General features: G+C 52.9%; 2 protein-coding genes and 1 non-coding gene across 3 annotated transcripts; all 3 read left to right on the plus strand.

Moving 5' to 3' along the window:
• Positions 1 to 563: 563 nt before the first annotated feature.
• Positions 564 to 2216, plus strand: N0V96_005775 (uncharacterized protein; the record flags this gene model as incomplete). The annotated part of the gene is made up of 1 exon (XM_053189605.2): positions 564 to 2216. The coding sequence occupies one exon, from the start codon at positions 564 to 566 to the stop codon at positions 2214 to 2216; it is 1653 nt and encodes a 550-aa protein (XP_053053058.1).
• Positions 2217 to 3364: 1148 nt separating this feature from the next.
• ARP9 (Actin-like protein arp9 (SWI/SNF complex component arp9)) lies at positions 3365 to 5619 on the plus strand (the record flags this gene model as incomplete). Its single annotated transcript, XM_053189604.2, has 3 exons — positions 3365 to 3659; positions 3725 to 5510; positions 5574 to 5619. 3 exons carry the CDS (start codon positions 3365 to 3367, stop codon positions 5617 to 5619), a joined length of 2127 nt encoding a protein of 708 aa, XP_053053057.2.
• A 4156-nt stretch (positions 5620 to 9775) lies between these two features.
• N0V96_005777 lies at positions 9776 to 9905 on the plus strand. Its single transcript has one exon. It is a non-coding gene; the product is annotated as a tRNA-Arg (tRNA).
• The last annotated feature ends 10074 nt before the right edge of the window (positions 9906 to 19979 follow it).

Raw genomic sequence — 19979 nt, forward strand, 5'->3', positions numbered from 1 at the left:
ACCATGAGCAATGGCCGAAGCAGTGTGGTCACCGCGAGCAGTATCAAATCTCCTCTCGACAAGGTCTTTCGCTGGTCCAGCAAGCCTCCTGCGCCGCTTACCACCAACGCCCTCGTTTCAGCGACAACGTCACGAATAGGTCGGGAGGCTTTTTGGCCGGCTACCCTCGATGCTGAATGCGAGCGCGCTGCTCGCATATTAAAGTCATTTTGTTGTAAGTATACCCTGGCGAGATTTACAATGTTGCTGAAGCTCGACCGCATCATGCCGCGATTCCTCACTAACACCACTGTGCTCGTTTAGCCGACGGATTCCTCGCACCTTTGGACGACCAGCCGAGCAGCGATCCCAACGCCGAGCCAAAAACTCCAGCACGGATTTTCAAGAAAATTCCCTCCCGCATTTTACAAAATGCAGCAGGTATCGCCATTTTTACCTGCATGCGATCTGGCCTGTGGATGACCGGATCAGGCGGTTCAGGCATCCTTATTGCTCGAAAAGCTGACGGCACCTGGTCGCCACCTTCGGGCATCCTACTCCACACACCTTCACTAAGCTTTATTATGGGCATTGACATTTACGACTGTGTCCTAGTAATCAACAACATTGCCGCCCTCGAATCATTAATAACTAAACCAACTCTCACTTTGGGAGAGGACATCGGTCTTACTGCTGGACCGCTGGTTCCACTGGAATCTACAGAGGTCGACAGCCGGTGGAAGGACCTTGACAACACCGTTCTGACATATATGAAGGCGAGAGGGCAGACTCAGAACGTCAACTTGAACGGCTGCATCTTGACGGAACGAGCCAACGAAAATGAGAGGTTCTACGGTGGCAACGTAACGGCGATGGACGTGGTTGCAGGCAATGTGTCGAGGCACGTTGAGGAGACACGCCCTCTATTCGAAGTCATTAAGGAGGCAGAAGGAAGGATAGATGCAGACCAAGCCATCCTCAAAAAGCTTTCGGCATTGCCAGCACCAGGAGACGCCATGATCGAAACGCCTAGGAGCTCGCCAGCATCACCCAAGACTCCTTTCGGCATTCCCAATACTGAGGACCCTGACCCTTTCGGTGTCTTGGCTCTGGAGATGGCAGGACTAGAGATTCGAGAGGCTGGCACACGCCTCCGACCTACGAGTAACCAATTCGAATTCCACCCTGTTCCGTCGAGCCCAGCATTTTCAAAGTTCAGGCAGAGCGGCGAGACCTTTACGACAAAGAGCAACCGAGGGAGCTTAATGTCTACCAAAACCAGCCGCACCAAAATGTCCGAGGCTTGGACACAGTCAAACCAGACAGGAACACCATTCACCTCGCCTAGCCAGAGCCAGAGCCAGAGTGAAGACGGCGCTTCCATTAATAGCCTCCCCGTTCTGAAGGAGCCGGAGGAGGAGGAGGAGGAGGAGCCTGAGGAGGTTGACTACACCAAGATTGACTTCACCCCGTTGAGGCAAATTAGCGGAAGCCATTCGATTGAGGGAACCGTCATGACTGACAGCGACGACCACCTGCGCACCGATGTCAGCACTATGGATGATGCCGCTACCAAGGCTTCCAGCATCTACACGAAGGACGATGCCAGCATCATCTCCAGAAACGACGACGAGAAGGAGGATATCCAGAAGGATGAGCCAGACGTCGACGCTGATGACGAGGAGGATGAGGAAGAAGATGACGACTTCGAAGAGCCTGTTATCTTCGAGGTTGCGGCTGTTCAACCTGCTGCAGTCGTCATGGCTGCCCCTATCCACGCCAAGGGCGCTTTGGTCACCATACCAAAGAGGATCCCTCCTCCTCTGCCCGCCAGAAGCCCTATGAGAACATCTCGCGCCAGCAAGAGCGATATTGGAGACGTCAGCCATCTTCACAGCCCCATGCAGGCCTCTTTCACCCTCTCGCCAAGACAGTCCATCGATTCATCCTCTATCCGAAGCGGTATGGACAACATTCCGTCGATTCAAGAGACGGCCCCAGAATTTTCTGAGGATGAGAAGAAGAAGACAGATTTTGTTGTGGCTGAGAAGCCACAAGCAGAGGATATGTCTTCCCTTTCAACGCCTACAATCCAGGAGCCTGAGCAGGCGACGCCTATGGCACCTGGAGCCTTCCCAGATGAGGAAGACTTCATGAACCCTTTAGGTACATCCCTAGGGGAAACTACAAGCTTTGAGTCGAGACACACCACTCCCCAGACAGTCAATGTCGCATGATACCATTCATTTTCTTCTTGTTTATTTCTAGTCTTTTCAGCGACACAGGCGCCATGGCACCATTTGGGGGCCCTTTAGGTGCACATTCATCACTCAAGAGGTGTACCAGGCGTTTGGGACATTTTGGGACTGGCATCCTCGGTTAAGGATACCAAATAGCTTATAAATAACGACCAACTTTATGACAGGCAAAAGGCGTTTATGGGTGTACAGAACAGAGAGGCCGGTAAAAGGAGGCACCAACAACACCATACCATGGGGGAGACCAGACACAGGAGTGTACCTGTGGGTCAACGAGGTCAAGGTCATTGGAGACCGGACTGTGTGTAGATTTCGGGGCGATAGTTTGCAGCAAACAAGGTGCTGTGAAAGGATTCAATAGAGCTGGAGTGCTATAAAAGGGGTGCCCTTTGGTCACCTAGCGCAGATAGCCTAGTCTTCGACTTATTGCCTAAAGATAATGATCAATCATTCAGAACAGTCTAGCTAGCCGTGATGCCGGATCCCCACACTAAAAGTATGAAGTCACATGTTTACACGCCTTGCGTACGAAGGTGAAGCCGTTCATGAACGTGAAGTCGGCAGAGCTTGAGGCAAAGGGCTGTGTGCCTTTCTCTGCCTGGGTGGTCCGTCTGGGTGGTGGTTTGCTCCATGCTCTTTTCTTACCTCGATTCTTTCTTTTCCATTCAACACTTCAATACTTGCGGAGTTATTATCAACCTCCTTTCTCCTCAAACATAAACACCAAAACCCCAACATATCTCATGATGAGAACCAGCTCACACACCCAAGTGAGATGTGCCTGCAATGGCTGCAAGGCTCGGAGAAATAATGATGCGATGCCTGTGGCACGGACCATCCAGGGGACCTTCCCAGCCAGTTCCGGCTTTGGCTGGGGCAGTGGCAGCCCAGGTGCCAACAGCAGCAGCAGTAGCAGCAACAGCGATAGCGACTCTGAGCACGTCGCCAATTCTTACGCGACTCGACTTCGTCCGCGCCCTCGCCAGCCCACGATTCCCATAACCCCCACGAAGACTCCGAGAAAAGGCGCTGCCAAAACCCCGCGCACGCCAGGAAACCTCGCGCATAACAACGACAACTTGACGGACACTCCCAGCGGTGCTTAGAAAGCTTCGCGCGCCGGCAAAATGTCGACCCAGACGGGCAAGTTCCGCGAGGACCAGGTCCTCATCATCTGTCCCGGCAGCAAGACCACCATGGCCCAGCTGGGATGCGGCGAGCTTACCCCGCCTGTCCACCGTATCCCGACACGCATGTTCAAGGACGCCGAGACGGACGAGTGGCGGCCCTTCCACACCTTCAAGCGCAAGAAGGCCAATGCCAATGTCGCGCTTGCCATCGATGGCCCGCGAACTGACGATGATGACTCTGAGTGGGTTGAGGATACCGACTCGGACGAAGGCGCTGTCTACCCTATGCAAGGTGCGATTTTCCGGTTGCTACTGCTTTATTTCACGTTTGGGATACTAATTGATGTCTTATTTCAGGCGGTCGTATTGTTAACATGGAGGCGTTCCTGGCGTTCCTTGACCATGTTCACAGCATGCTCACCACCACCTACCACAATACCCCAATCATGCTCATGGCCTCGCCGCAATGGTGCCGCCCCGATACCGAGACGATCGCGCGCTACATCTTCGAAAAGACTCGTACCCCTTCCCTCTGCATGATCCACAGCGGTATCGCTACCCAGTACGGCCTCAAGTGGCCCAGTCTTACCGTGGTGGATATTGGTTACGAAAAGGTCGACGTCACCTGTATACACGACGGCCGCGTGGTCAACCATGGAGAGCTCGGTTCTCCGACCCCGGAGCGCTTCATCTCGGGCGGAGACATGTTCACGCGCAAGCTCCTTGAGAAGCTCAAGGACAAGGACTTCAAGTACGACATGGCGGAGCAACTGAAGAAGAGCCACATCTGCGAGGTGCTGCCATATGCGCCAAACAGCTCGATTCTCATGGATCTCCCGACAGCTCAGACGGCAGGAGCTCCTCCCAGCGCACCTGTTGTGGAGGCGGCTCCTACCGCCGCACCGGCTGCGCAACCGGCTGTTCCTGCTGCCGAGGAAGACATTGAGGAGAAGGCGGCCGAAGAGGGTGTTCTTGATGTGGCGTCCATTGTAACGAGCGGAAATGCGCGTGAGTTCCTCGCCAAGAAGGAGAAGGAGAAGCAGAAGGGTGGCAGGAAGGCCAAGGCTACTCAGGAAGCCGAGGCTGCGAAGCCGGTTCGTCTGCCCAACTCCAAGAGAACTCACAACACCTTTCACTTCGAAGAGGTCGTCATGGAGGAGGTTCAGCCGCCTAAGCCAGAGACCAAGGAGGAGTCCAAGAAGGAAGAGGCGGGCAACGCGGCTGAGTCCAAGGACGTTGAGATGACGGACGACACCAAGCCTGCTGATGTCACAGCTCCTGCGACCACCGAAGGCGACGTCAAGCCCGTCGAGTCTTCCGCTCCTGCAGCGGCAGCGGCAACGGATGGCGCAGCTCCCGCTGCCGCCCCTGCCACTGCTCCCGAGACGAACGGTACAAACGGCCATTCCGCTACGGTTCCTGCGGAGGCCTCTCCCGCCACCAACGGTGCTCCTCAGATGCAAGCTAAGCGCATCCGCCGTGACATTGAGGTCGGTCTCGAGCGCTTCACCTTTGCTGACCGTGGCGAAATCGACCGCATTGTAACCACAATCTACCGCACTATTCAAGGCATCGACGACATGTACATGCGCCCTCCGTGCTGGGACAACCTTGTCTTCGTTGGCAATGGCGCTCGCCTTCGCGGTTTGAAGGACAACATTGTCCAGACCCTCTTGGCTCGCCACCTCATCTCTCCCAGCACGGCGACAATGTTCACCTCGGAGCTGCCGTCTAACATCGCGACCCCGACTGGCACCGGCGCACAGACTCCTACGGGCTCTTTCACGGGCGCCCCGCACCAGCTCCCTGCCAATGCCGCCGCCGGTTCCTCGGGCGTTAACCCCCTGCTTCAGGCCGCGACCACGGCTTCCGCTCAGCACCAGGGCACTCCGGGTCCCAGCGGCGATGCGGGTCCCAACGGCACTCACTCCGTTGCGGGCCATCACTTCCACAGCCAGACGCCCACCAGCATCAAGCTGGCGACGCTGCCTACCTACCTCAGCGAGTGGAACAAGAACGGCTTCGAGGAGGCTATGTTCCTGGGAGCGCAGGTCGCCGCGCGCATCGCTTTCTGCCAGCACAACCTCGATATGGCCGGCCTTGAGGCTCAGCGTCAAGCCAGCCTGAGCAGAGTCGACTACAAGTACGTTTCCTTTCTATTGCCTTCACTATCTATCTCATTGTAGCTTTGCTAACTTTTTCGCAGCGAGCTTGGCCCCAAGGGCATCCGCACTCACTCCATGCTCAAGTAGTTCCAAAAATTGGCCCGCGCGAACACGGGGACGACTGGTTTCTTGTTTCATCAAGTCCTTCAGGGGGACTGGATTGCCCTTCCTGAACGACTACGGCGGCAACAGCGCAGGCATGGGAATTATATCAGGTTCTGACATTGGCCGTCTCTCGGCCATTGATCACGTTTCTTTTCTGTAGCAAGGCTGCACACATTGTGTTCTGGAGTTTTAGGGACATATCAAAAAAACCTCGGGGTGTGAGGCGTGGAGGGATGCTTTTTATTGTGTTTTCTTGCTTGATAATGAAGAAGGGGAACGGATACCAGCACAGAGAGTGAGGGGGAGAGAGGGGAGGAGATGACGGGGAGGACATGGCTGCGAGCGAGCCTGCGAAGATCCTTTTGGCCTTTCGTCTAGGATTTTTCCTCGTCTATACTGTGACGAGTTGGCAGCCCAACCTGTATGATACTCGGGAAAGGATAGGTATAGAATCCTTCAGACTTTGCAATTATTCCTGCAGTGAGACGAATTCATCATTTGCGTGATGCTCATTCTTATTTTCAGCTCCTGGCCGAGAAGGTCTGCATCTCCCCCGGTCGTTTCGACCCGTATGGCTCGTACCATATTATGTTTGCTGGGCCGAAGGCAAGGGACATGTCGGAACAATTGTCGTCAATGGGCGGATTACATTGTATACAACTTTTGTTTTCCACTTGTTTCGGGAATGTGTCTGCTGCGTGAACCTCCTCGGCCGTTCGAGTAGGTGACACTAGCTGCTGGACGAAACCCGAGGTTTCGTGTTTTTCCTTGCCTCGTCGTGACGCCTTTCCTCGGGGCTCGGCCGAGGTTCTCTTGTCCAGTTTACTGATAATTTCGGCCTTTGTGTATCGGCGTAGGAAACACCCCCCTTCCGACCCGGTGGCTATCCTGAGTTCTTAAAGGGTGATGTAATCTCGTCTTGTGGGACGTTGGGGAGGCGGTAGAACTCACCACTCTTTGTTTTGGTGGTGATGGTGGAAGGTGAGTATTTATGAGGATCCGAAGTGTCCAGCAAAGGTTCATCTCAGACAGAGAGGAAAATGTTTCGATCTTGGAAGTGACTACTTGCCTGAAGATTGTGCAGCGGTAAGAGCTCTGGTGTAGACTGGCACTCGATTCAATAGATGAGGAGAAGCCAATGGGGGAGGTCATTCGTATACCTTTATTTCCTCTATTGTTTTCGCATATTTGAGGTCTTGTGCTCGATTTCTTGAGGTCGAAGGTGGTAAATATTTTATCCGGGAATTGGTGGTGATGACACATAACAGGAATAGTATCTGTCGAGGTTCACTTGCGGAGTCCGAGTATCATCTCGTCGTGCCGGCAAGTGGGACTCCATGGGCACTTGAGAGCCATCTGTAAGACTACGCTTGAATGGCACAGACGTCATAATAGACAGACACACCAGTGAGTAGTGAGTAGTGAGTAGAAGGCATCCATCACATGAAGAGCTCTCGGGGTGGGTTTCATGGGGCTTGATGAGGTCTGGGGTTGGGTTTAAACATTTCCAGAGCGAATCCCTATTCTGCTGGAGTGGTGGAAGTGAGTAGGAGGTCTGGCAAGGAGCTGCTTAATCTTTTGCTTGTGACAGAAATCTGGGGGGTGGGTATTCTTAGAGGTTTCTATTCGTGATTCGATGTTCTTTTCTTATCTAGGTCAACTGGATTGGGTATCGGGTGTAGATATGCTCGGCAATTGGTCGAGGAAGTTGGTCTCTGAGCACGCAGCTTTCACTGATCCAGGTCGAGTCTCTAAGCGTGTAGAGCAAATCATCTCAGACTTTGAGCAAGGTCTTTTCGTCTCGAGTCTATAATACAGGTATTTTTTCATCCGAATTCAGAGTATTTTGGAGGTGTAACAGAAACACCATGACAACGGCTCGTGCATGTGAGGATTGTCTCACGGAATGTAGTGAGGGAAGGTTGAAGTGAAGTGTACGATGCAATCTTGGAAAGGCCGTATGGCGACCTCCTACAATCCAAGGCATTAGGCAGTTTTGAGGAGTCTGTTTTCGCGGCACTGACGAGAGGCCTGCGAGACAAAATCAAGCAGCCTTTCTTGTATGGCTTGGACATATCCCCCGTTGCAACCACCAATTAGTACTTGAACGCACATAAGACGGCGCTTGTTGTTCACGAAATACCATTTTCGATGTGGATGGATCTATGCGCGGGAAGGAGAGATCAAACAAGTCGTTAAAAGGCAGAAATGAAGTAATTCACAGCTCAATATCGGAATTTCTCATTGTCTTCCTTCTTGGCTCCTTATTTATCCGAGGTATGATATCAACAGCACCATCACCTAGAACCACAATGTATGCAAGACCATCCCGAAGGTAGTTGAAACACCATCAAAGCTGAGTGCAGCCAACTTTTCATAGAGGCAGCGCCAAAGATTGCTAGCAGACTGGAGGCCGAACCTCGAGGAGCCCAGGCCGTCACTATGTGAACCGTCCATCACCGTCCCATAATGGGGCACAAGTAATCTATGAGGCTTGTGATCAGCCAATTCTCATGTTTAATGAGGTCGGTCACGTGGGTGTTTGAGACTGCGACAGGAGGAGTTGGTGTCCATGGCCCAGATGGAACAGTGTACAGGACGGGACACAATCGCGGCTTCTTTGCGGCAATATGGTCTGCATCGATACTGTTATCGTGACTGTAATGCTTGTTAGATACCAGAAACGAATTTTTGAAAGCCAGGTTCTGATGATGTGAAGTTCTGCTCGACATCGCCTTCATTCCCCCTCTCTTGGACATGGTTTCACGTTTCACACACTGAAGAGAGAAACCGAGTAGCCCAGTGAAATTGAACCTAGCTCTATGTCAGAGTAAGACAGCTCTTTACGGCAGAGACGGCTTTCCCTGTTCCTAGGTCAGCTCTCCGGGCTCTGTAGTCTACGCCGATGCTTTGATCGAGAAAACGTATAACACAAACACAACTCTCAAAACCACCTTAGTAGTTGATCACGGAACTGGTAACAAAAAAGTACTGACGCGTCTCTGGGCTTCTTCGTCCTAAGATGAAGGTTAAATCTGCCAAATTCCAGGGCTTCATTGTCTTCGTCGACTCGTACAGGAAACTTTCCTACTTGTATGTAGTTTTCCGGATATCATACGAGGTCATCAGGCAAAGAGCCTTGGCTCAATATAGACCAAGGAGAACCAGCCTTTAGCACAAGTTTCTATCAGTTTGTCAGTTGGGTGGCCGGTCTCATACTCGACGTCTGCACAGCGTAGCCTTGCCCAAAGTCATTGCCGCCAAGTAGTTCAAGACCAAGCCTCTGAACTGTACACAGAAACCGACGTAGATCGCGTCATGAAGGAACAGGACTTGCTTCCGCAATCAAAGGTTGCCTACGCGATAATGCTAGCACCGTACAAAGAGTGAGAACAGGGACGCGGCGAAAGCAAGGTCCATTTTTAGGTCCGGTTGACACCTGAATCCGTTGAGAAGCCGGAGTAGTCGATCTGGTGACTCTGACACGCCTTGGACATGTGGAGGCGGCCGCGGAGGGGGACAGCCTGATATTCTTGTCTTGTCAAACACTCAAAGGACTAGAGTGATAGAGTCGAGTAGATCCACGCTATCAAGAGGTCTGGCAACTGTTACGCTCTTCACCAGAGTCCTCATAATTCATCACTCGTGCCTTTTTCACGGGCCCACGTCTGTTGTTCTAATTCAAGCAGAGAAGCAACGACATGTGGCTCGAGTAGAGAGACACTGGAACCGAATCAGAGCGAGCAATTGAAGAATCATCCTCCCATCTAGTCCTACATGAGGTGCCTCCCGAGCCTTGCCAAGCTACATAGGCCATAACCACAGCCTCGTGATCTTCTCATACGCAACTTTCAACTCTATATCGGAACTGGACCTCAAGCCAAGACTGAAACGCACATCCTCCATAATACCCATCAGTTCACCCATAAGTTTAAATCAAGCAGATCTCCGTTAGAAAGTCCACATCCCCTCCCGTCCCTCCAAGGCCCACTCGATTCACCACCAGAGCATCCTCCCGTACCGGCGCGCCCACCTTCGAGTCCACACAAACACAAGCCCACAAAGATCAACCCACCTCCGCAAAGGAACCACACAAATCTAGATCCCACGACGGATCTGACACGTTCGAATAACGAACGGCCGGTTGGCCCAATGGCAAGGCGTCTGACTACGATTCTTTCGACTAAATCATGCGGCTTGGGCTGTACGAGGATATGTGGGAGTAAATAGGTATCAGGAGATTCTGGGTTCGACCCCCAGGCTGGTCAATGATCTTTTGCTACCAAAACCTACTTTTTATATATAGGTTACATATACATTTCTTCACCCTTTACTTTAACATTGATATAGAATAACGACGGTGTTCATATACCCGTTGACCCGTCGCCCTCATCCCTCTTCATTGAACATCATCTTCCCCCGTCACTGTTTCTTCACAAAACTCATCGTGACCTCGTCACCCGCCAGACTCTGAATTTGCTTCCCATGACTGCTAGCTACTGTGTCCTCTCTCTCCCTCAGTCTTGGAAGTCACGAGAAGCACAAGAAAAAAAAAAAAAAACGCGTTGCAGAATTTTCACCAGCATTACCTTACCCCTCTTTTTCCCTTACCCCAACCTGAAGGGCGGTGGGCACGTCAGTCACGCGGTTTTTTTCGAGGATGAGGTAAGGTAAGGCGAGGTCACGATCGTGAACCACACCCCTATCATATAGCCTAGTGCTGAGCAAAACACCGAGACGGCGGTCAAGAGGGGGGTGAGAGATCTTGAGAGAATCGGGTGACAAACAGATATACATACTTCGTACACCGTTTTACACTGTGAAGGCTAAGTCCGTATATCCGTAATTCCACCGAGACAGAGAGAGAATCTGCCTCCAGAGGTTCAGTGCTCTTTACACTCAAGATGACCAAAGTCCAAAGAGTGTGCAATTAGATATGGGGCCTTTCCGGTGAGTGAAGAATACTGCCTTCAACTCTGAGTTTGGCAACATTCAGATATCGATATCGCGATTCACATGCATAGCTTTACACACTCACATCGAACCCACCGTAAGTTCTGCAACTTCTCTGCAATGTTCGCTCAGACTCACTCGTCAAAGACTCGAGTCGCAAAACGCAAACTCATCTCCCACAGAAGCTTCCTTACGTCTTAACCAATACCCAAATTTCCGACCAAATAACCGTTCAAGATTCCAAATGACCACCAAAAAGCAAACCATCCATTTCGTCTCGTCTCGTCTCGTCTCTCGTAATACCCGAGATAATCCAAAATTCCTCCAAGACCTGAACTAAACTCAACCGTTCACTTCCTCCGTCGTCTCGAACAATTTGCGCACCCCTCCTCTCTTCCCGACCCCGTGACCGTGCTTTCTCTCCGTGTCTTCGTCTCCTCTTCCTCCTCTGCTCCGGCTCATTCCCTTGCTTGTGCTGCACTTGCTTGGCCTTGCCCCCCCCCCTTCACGCGGCAGAACACCCCCGAGACATCACCCAAGGGGCCGCGCGAAAACCCACAAAAACGCGGTCCGTCATGCAGAAACAAGCCTCAACAAGAGGCAGGGAAAAAACATCAGATACAGGCACGCACAGTTAGTTCGCTCGGTAATCGCACAGAGAGAGACTCACCATTCAGTATGTGAGCCTCTACTCCGTACTCCGTGTACACCAGGCAGACTGCCGGAGTGCCCAGAGAACCACAAAATACCTCGCATGCGGCATTCCAGAATTTCAGTATCCCAGACTCTTAGCAGAGAAAAAAAGTGTGCCCATTTGCAATGAAAGCCGGAGAGCCTCCAGTCTTCCACATATCTTCCACATAACCTTGTCAAGTGGCGACCGCTTCTCACCTACCCACCGTGCCACCGATTCCCATGAACCCCGGGGGCCCGGTCAAAGAGCAAAGGGGCAACAACCGCTCGCGGCCCTTTGAAGGAACAGCAGGCTCGCACGTTGAACTGGGGAATCTCGACTGAGGCCGGGGAATCGGCAACTGTGGTCGACGCGAGAAGCCATCTCGTCGTCCGATATCTGTATGGACCTCCTCCCTTTCAGTCTCCTCCCCCGGGATGTCCACAATGCAAGTGCCAGGTGCTGTATTTTTTTCTCGTGACTTTCTCATCCGGCTTGTGCCCGGTGCGCGGCATGTGCGGGTCTCGAGATCACATAGCGCAACATAGCCTCGCCTCTAGAACATTGGAAACGCTCGATCAAAGCTCTAGCGTCTGGCTTGACATATCCACGTTGTCAAAAAAATCTACGAATACTACTATGCTTCGTGGTAAGGGGCGGAACTGGTCGTGGCGAGCGCTAGCAACGCTCATGCAGCGGAAACAGCGGATAGCAGCAACACTGAGCGCAACAAAACGCACCAGGAGACATCCTTACAGTATTACAGATCACCGACGTGTGTACGGTGTAATACGTTGTAGTTCGAACGCGGTCTGCTCTCACCTTGAATCCCGAATTAGAAGTTCTGTTTCGAGGAGAGCCGCCGGACGTGCTGCCCTTGCTCCCTTGACCCTTACTAGGGCGGTGCGCGTCCTCGTCTTGCGCTCCTTGATGCGACAGTATAGGGGTTCTGTTTCGGCTAGAACAATTCATAGTCTTGTCTCTGCTGCATTGCCTCCCCCAATCTGATCGCCAGAAGCCATTCTGCGTGGTTAGTTGCCAGGTCATTGCGTGTGCAGCGTATGTCGGCCGGGGAGTACCCGAAACAGTCATGCCATGGCAATGCTGCGTGTTGCTCGTAATGTGTATCTGTACTCCCAAGTGACCGGGGGCTGCTCTAAACAGTTTTTATGTATCTCTCGTTCTTTGCACAACGCGAGATAGGTTGGCCGGGTTTCTTGACGATAGTTTGAAGAGTGCCAGAGTTTATGGACACTGTGAAGTTTGAGAGCGATGAGAACTATGTCAAGTTATGGCGGCCAATCTCGCATAGGGGCATTGCGACCGGAGCTCATCTCCCAACTCATAGGCATAGTCTATCTTCTGGTCAAATGTCCGGTAGGATACCATCGCCGAGTCTGTCAAGGATGGCTGTTCTTGGAGTTGCGCATTGATGGTTGCCGCAAGCGGAACCGCAATTGTCAACGACAACGAGAGGCGGAACGCGGAACGGGTGCGCTCGACTGTTGGCATCGTCTCTGTAGTTCTCAGTCGATCATGAGCATCGTGATTGCTGCATAAAAGTCCAGACTCAAGATCACGATTACTATTCATGACGTCAATCTGACTTGACAAGTTGCAAGACCCTCTGTCGAATTTACTTGAGTCGTGAGTTGTTGGCAAATGACGCAATTGCATCTTGAGATAGATATCCGCACTGCAACGCTGCCTCTAATCTCTCGCAGCAAAGAAAAAGTCCGCATGCCCTCCGCAACCCGCGGGGGATCCACCCGGAAGAGGACCGCGTCGTTGAAAAAGATTGTGATACACGGCCGTGGGACCCGGGGTTGAGGCTGGTCAGGAGTCGTCCCTTCAAAGCCGTGAGATTGGCCGACACTGGCGAGATGAACTTGGCAAAAGCTCCATGATCGGCATCCGGCCGAGATGTCATATTGAAGCATGTTGTATCAGTCGGTCCTTTAACTCAAAGACTGTCGTCACACCCGGGCTTGACTGAATCGTGAAGGGCTTCCGAGTTGCGCATCCCGGACGTGAGGCGTCCTTCAAACCACGGACCGGAGATGCTGCCTGCCAATCGAGATGACAATTTGATATTGCAGGAACATCCATCGTCGACGTTGTTACGATCCCCTTGCCTGCCGAAATAGAGAGACGCATGGCTCACCTCGCCAGCCGGCTGATTCACCTCTGCACGGTGCCCAAAAGTTGCAACACGGAATACAGATAGGGCTTGCGAATTTGCCCTCAATCTCTCAGCCATCGCAGCCACAAATGAAACAAGCAAGGCTGGAGCTGGAGACAATGGCCCGAACGACAGATCAGACGAGCTGCATTCCCGACGCTTCTCGCGCCAGTTACTCGAAAAACAGGCCCCCCGACTGCCCCCCACTTGGAGCCGGCAGAAGCCCTGCTTTGACAAGTCTGTCCCGGTGCAGGGCATAACTGCATTCTGCTTGCTGGCACAAACCTGAACCGATTCGTTTATACCGTACACTGTACGGATAGGGGCGTCTCGGAGTGGTGCGGCATAGGGCAGCCCTACTCAGCTTCAGGCCTCAGCTTAGAAGTAACCGCGCCGAGTGAGTGGTGTGGCCACCTAGCGACGTGTGTCCCTTCAGATGCTTGCATAACTATTGTGTAACCGTACGTAACGAATTTTCGAGAAGGAATCGCCTCAACCTCTCATCGACGGTTGGGCATGGGTTCGCATACCGCTCCCACGTGGACTTTCGTGGGTCTGCTGTTCGAGGTGGAGATTTGACGCGACCTCGTCATGGTTCTCCGTGTCATCCAAAGCAACTGAATGATCGTGAGCCCATGTATCCGAAGGTCTGTCTCTGCTTAACAGGTAGCGGCGGCGGCAGCGGCCACGGCGTCTTTCTCGGAAGGAGATGATAGGTCTGCGAAAGTTTGACCAGTGCTGTCACTGCTGCGTTAGGGCGCGGTCGACGGGAACAAATGCTTCCATGCCAGCTGTGTTCGTAGCGTCTTGGTCCAGCTGTCGCTGCAAGATGACTGGTTTCCTTACCCTTGCAATCTCGGGGATATTTCGACTTGTCGACTCAAGCGGCCTGGCGTCCTATCCGGCTGCACTAGAAGCACTGTGCTAAATCTTGCAGGCAAAGACCCTGATTCGATGGAGCGATCCCAGGGTGCCGCCGTGCCGCCAACTCGCAAAGGCCTCGTGAGGGGTATTTGGAGCAGGAAACACACCTCCTCGTGTCAAAACCTGACTAGCGAAGAAGTTGGGATTCCCGGCCGGCACTTTTGTGAGTACGTCCTTCCGCTGAGCGGAACTGGATGGACATGGGCTCACGGCTTCCGAGCTGTCCTTCGGATACGAGCGAGTCAGAGCTTGATAGTGTGTGGTAGTTTATTGACGGTGACTGAGCCAACTCGCGGATGGCTAGAATTCTCTTCGTTAGTGGATTGATAGAAGGGAAACGTAACGGGCTACTAGTGTAATATAGAACAAAAGGTCGGAAGCGACGCGATCTGTTGACGTAGTTATCCTTCATGACTCGCGTCAGGTAAGGGAAAAAGCCACCCCTGCTCATCATTTTGCAAGACGTGCGCAGCGCGCATTCGATTATTTAGGTAGTCTCGAAATGTGCCAGCCTCTCTGTGAATAGCGGTCAATGAGGATAGGTACCGTATGTGACGGCGAATTCCGCCGTCCTGAAGTCCGACCAGGGCGATGGGCCAGATGCAATCAGATAACACCTCCGCGCGAGAACATCAGTCGCATCGAGCTTGTGCCGCACAGCAGCAGGGTTCTCAGCTTAGGCCCGCGGCTGCCATCTCGACGCAAGGTGGTGGTTGACGGTGGAGTCTTCAGGGGAACCGCAAAACAGCCTCAACTCTGTTGAAGCCACGCGGGAGACCAGCCAAAAGCTCCACCGAGGACGCGCTTGTTCTTCGAATGGAGGGTCCCAACTCCCTGATGAAGATGCTTGAGATCCCGCTGCTGATGAATCTCCAACTCCAAGACAGCCTCCTCCGGGAACACCAAAGGGACTAGGTTGCCAGAACCACATGCCCCGCAAAGAAGGCTGGACGACCGTTGTACGGAGTATACCATCCACAGGCCGAAGTAATGGGTAGCAGGAGGCGGAGAATTCGTGAATAGGTTCTTTGAACGTGCGACCAAAAACCCGCTGCCAGCAGCGAGCATGCACTGCTACTCAAGACCGCGACTCCCTTTGAAAGTGAGAGCGATTCCAGTAACCTTGAACTTGTGGCGCCTACACTTGCCATTGCTGGAAGAACTTGGCCAACAGGGCTTTTCTCTCTCTCTCTCCCTCTCTGGCAATGAAACGCTGGTAGCTGAATAAACGATGATGAGTTGATCCGAAGGACGGGACCTCCATCAGACCGAGGCACTGACGCGAATCCCTGTCGAGATCGCCAGCCACAACTCAGCATCAGCTTACCTCACGAAGCAAACCCCGAGTCGTTTTTCAGGGATCTGCCGCAAGGAGATGCTCTGGTTTCGGTTCTCGTTCGCTGTGCGCGTTGCAGCACCTGCACCTAATGGTACGCAATTTGCCCATCCTAATGTACTCGTAACATGACCCAAGTCGTCTCAACTGGGATATTTGTTGCAGTCCGGAAAGAGCCCGTCCTCACTCGACTCTTTCTACCACCTGATCGATGCTGTCAGTTGCTTCCTTCCCGCACATTGAGAGTATTCGTTGCAGCCTTGTTGGGGGCCGCGAATACAGCGTGGGACTCGTCGCATCGTGGCTTCGTCACACAAGATTAGCGGACATGAGTTCCCAATTTGATCGAGCTAGACCGTAACCAGTTACATTTGTCATCTCTCTCGGCCGATTGTAGGATGGCAATAAGCTTTGGTCGCCATATGCCAGCGGGAGAGAAGTGGTGCTGTTCGGAGCTAGCTGTGAAGGTGGTGGTAGATCGCGGACGCGAGATTCGCACATGGTTGAGAGGAAAATGCTCACAGCTTGCATGCGGAATACTGACTCCATGATGGTACCGGTAGACACGGTAGGAGCGTCGGACGGAAGCCGCTTCACGGCGTTTGTAACTGTCGGATATCTCTCCGCTTCTAGCCTACAAGCCAAGCCTCTTGCGAGTTCTTTGCTCTCCCCTCTGAACCTTGATGCCGGAACCAGGCCAAAGCACGACGTCCTGAAGTGTCCCATGGCAAGCATATCTCTCGATCGGGGGAAGTTCGGACACAAAAAAATCTCTGCACCCTCCCAGGGCTTATGATGCAAGCGTGGCGTGAGTGATTCGTCACTTAGGATTGGCTTGCAACAGAGTTTGGAACATATCAGGATTGAGGAAAATTGCAGCGCCACCGTCTGATGTCAAGTTATCGAAGTCGTACATCTTGATGATGGAATCTCGAGATATGGCCAAAGCTTCCGGATCCTGTGCTTCTAGAAGAGAATAATGGGGACTTGGAATACCGGTAAGAAGGGTTGAATGGGGCCGTGGACCCTCACTTCACCATGCTCGAGCGTCATCGTCCCACGATTCTCGAGCTGTCCAGTGCATCCCACAGCAGCGTCCCTCGCGGTCAGAGAAATGCGGCCAGCGACGCCACCTGGCCTGGGGTGTGCGGAGGGGTTGCTGTTAGGTAGCCGAATGAGAATGAGCTATGCCGAAGAGACGGGTATAGTCTGCATACTGGCTGGTATGTCGCTGCTGCTTGCGCTGCAACCTCGTTACCCAAGTTGGCCACCAGCTCAGCAAAGCCTCCAACTTTCTCAGGCGACTGTTGCTAGCAGATCCCTTCAACCGTGCATTGTAAATGGTGCGGACGATGCACGGTGAAGAGCAGCGTCTCCGACTGCGGCCCCCAACCAGCGTCGTGTCGTTTGTTATTCGAACTTCGAATTGACGACCGCGTGATGTGGTGTCTGATAAACACACCCTCGTATTCAAAGATAAACGAGAGTCGGAAGGTGAAAGCAGGTTGAGGAATCAGGATTGCTCTTGGGTCCTGCAATTTTTCTGGACTTCGCGTATCCCTGTAAATCGATGTAGCCGGAGTGGCTGGGGAAGCTTGCGTAGTGGATGTATTACGGGTGAATTGCACAGTACAAGTGAACGAGCTTGCTCTTGAACCAGCAGTATGTACCGGGCCCAAACGGAAACCACGGTCGATACTCTCAGGGGGAAAAAGCATTTCCGCTGTATGCGACATGTGTCGTGTCGAGTCAGGTCGGGGAATGCTGGACTGGGTTGCCAAAGTTGAACATTCTTTTTGGGCTCTTCGCATGCCATGCCACGACGTCCATCGAACTGTCGCTTTCTGATATCTGCAGCCCGCAACAAAAGGAGTTTGTGGTCATGGCTGAGATGGGTCCAGTGAGATCGATCTCTGTGCCCCGTTCTCCATCATCTGAGATGGCCCCGTCCCGTTGTGAAAATGATGCGAAAGATGCCCATTGGACGGTGGGCGCGGGTAGAGATGGGGCGTGAGGCTCTTCTGGCTCTTATTTGGGGCATCCAGAAGAAACGTCCATGCCGCGACTACTATTGATCGAACCGACAACTGTAGACATGTTTCAGACAATCTTTTCGGTGACGGCGCCTGTGCATTTCGATTCATCTTTCTCATCCTCGGCGCTGATGCCACGAAAACTAGCCGGCGTTTGACAGGCGGGCGCCATAATAGACGGTCGATCGGACATAGGCGACTGTTGCTGACAGCGAAGCGGTGACTCGGCCAAAGTCCGATTTTCTTGCACGGAAATGTGTGTTTTGGGGCCGTTTCGCTTGACTCGTGGATCCTGCACAACATCCCCCAACATCCGTCATGAGGTAACAGTAGCCCTGTGTTCCTCGCACACAGTATGCCTGGAGAGGCGGTAAAAAGAGGTACATAGCCGTGTGCTGACGGCAATTGCTCGTCCGCTGGACCGGTGGGGGATTCATTCTGTGATACTGTAAAACGGGTGATTGTGCACGACACTGATCTTGAGCTTTCCGTATCGCTATGCCAAGAAAGACATGGAACCGTAGTGTGTACCTTGGCTCTCTGGCAATGAGCGCGCCAAGGAGAATGGACAGCAGACCTTGATATTGTGTCTTCTGATCATCAAGAGCTTTCCCGGCGGCCGTTCTAATCTTTCGCTATCGCTCGCTGCCCCCTTCTCCCTGGGACAGGACCGGAAAACCCAGAACAAGTAGCGTGGTAGCAAGGTTTGCCCAGCCTCCTTAGCTCAAAGCCGTCGAGCCACTGGGTTTCTGAATGTTCTACAGAATTTCTGGACTCGGGTGCTCAGCTAGACGAACGAGGGGTTGCCTTGCTTCCAAAATGATTGCCACTGCCGCTGCTGGACCATCGTGTAATTCCAAGGCTGGATGGCATGATGGCTCGAAACAGTAGTTTTGGACGATAGGTGACAGTAAACTCGCGAATCCCGAGTGGCTATACCAAATTGATTCATGCTCGTTGCGATCAGTAAATGCACAAAATGGGCGGAGTGGCAGGGACAGCTGACAATGTTTGACAGCTGGGCAGCTCACCCTCCGTGTTGCACAGTACGAATAAAGAGTGTGATTGGGACGCTTGGCCCTGGTGTCCAAAATTACCCTCAACAGAACATGCCAAAGAATTTTGACATACGTCATACTGTCAAAGTGAAGGAAGCGTGACGACTGGGAGGGTGCGGCGGTTACGCCTGTTGTCAACTGCCGTAACGAATCACCCAGAGCAGTGTACGCTCCATTCTAGCCCATCAGAAGCCATCACCCATCTATTCTTCGACGGCGCCAGACGATTCGTGTTCGTAGCAGCGTGACCCTGCATGCTCTTGGAGGCCAGGAGGTTCGTTGATAACGCTTGGCGTAGAGGTTTATAGTGTATTGATCGGTACTCGGCCCCGGGGACTCCGCTTTCCGCTACTTGTACATCGTCGTGATGTATCCGTACTTATGCAATCGGCGTGATGCCGGCGGCATTGGACTGTCAAGATTGAGTCGACCCATATGTCGAGTAGGCCGCTCGGAGCTCGTCCGCACTCCGGCCACCGGACGTGTTTCCTACACCACCCCAGGGGTTTCTTATTTCTCTCGCGTACAGGCTGCTGCTGCACGTTCGGGATGTCAGAACGAGCCGACCATCGCGTGTGTATTCGTACGGCTAGTAAGATGAGATCAAGGTTGACTTGTGCGCGGATTTAATGTACCGCGTATGCAGCCACATCCCTGGCGCGTGGTTTTGTTCTGCAGCAGACAGACAGCAGGTACTGCCAAGAAGAGTTCCCGAATGGGAAGAGAGGTCTGAATGCCGCCCAGTATCCCACGCCCAGCGAGCATCTGCATGGTTGGTGCATCCACAGAGCAGGGGCAGATCCTCGTAAGATGCAGCTGGCGGGTACCTCGGATCTCGAGGCGGCGAGCAAGGCAGTGGGCAGCAAGGTGCCCTACCCTGCCCTGCCCTTTTCAGGTACCCATACATTGAGCGTGCCGTGGCCGGACTGCAGCAGTGCAGAGTAACGGTACCACGTCGATTCGCGTGCGGCGGTCGTGACGCTTGCAGGGTTGGCAATCGTCTCATCAATTTTGGGCGAGCATGGTCAGAGACGTATACCTTGCCCAATTGGAAGGACACCCATGGCCATGAACCGTTGGAAGCGGCGGGTTTTCCGTGTGTACTATACAGACTACAGAATAGTAGCATGGTTTGTAATCTGTATGGATGGTCAATATCGGTGATGAGAGCTCGTGTGGGTGT

Source organism: Colletotrichum fioriniae, assembly GCF_027942845.1.
Source record: "Colletotrichum fioriniae strain IMI 355084 chromosome Unknown scaffold_6, whole genome shotgun sequence".
Classification (NCBI taxonomy): Eukaryota; Fungi; Ascomycota; class Sordariomycetes; order Glomerellales; family Glomerellaceae; genus Colletotrichum; species Colletotrichum fioriniae.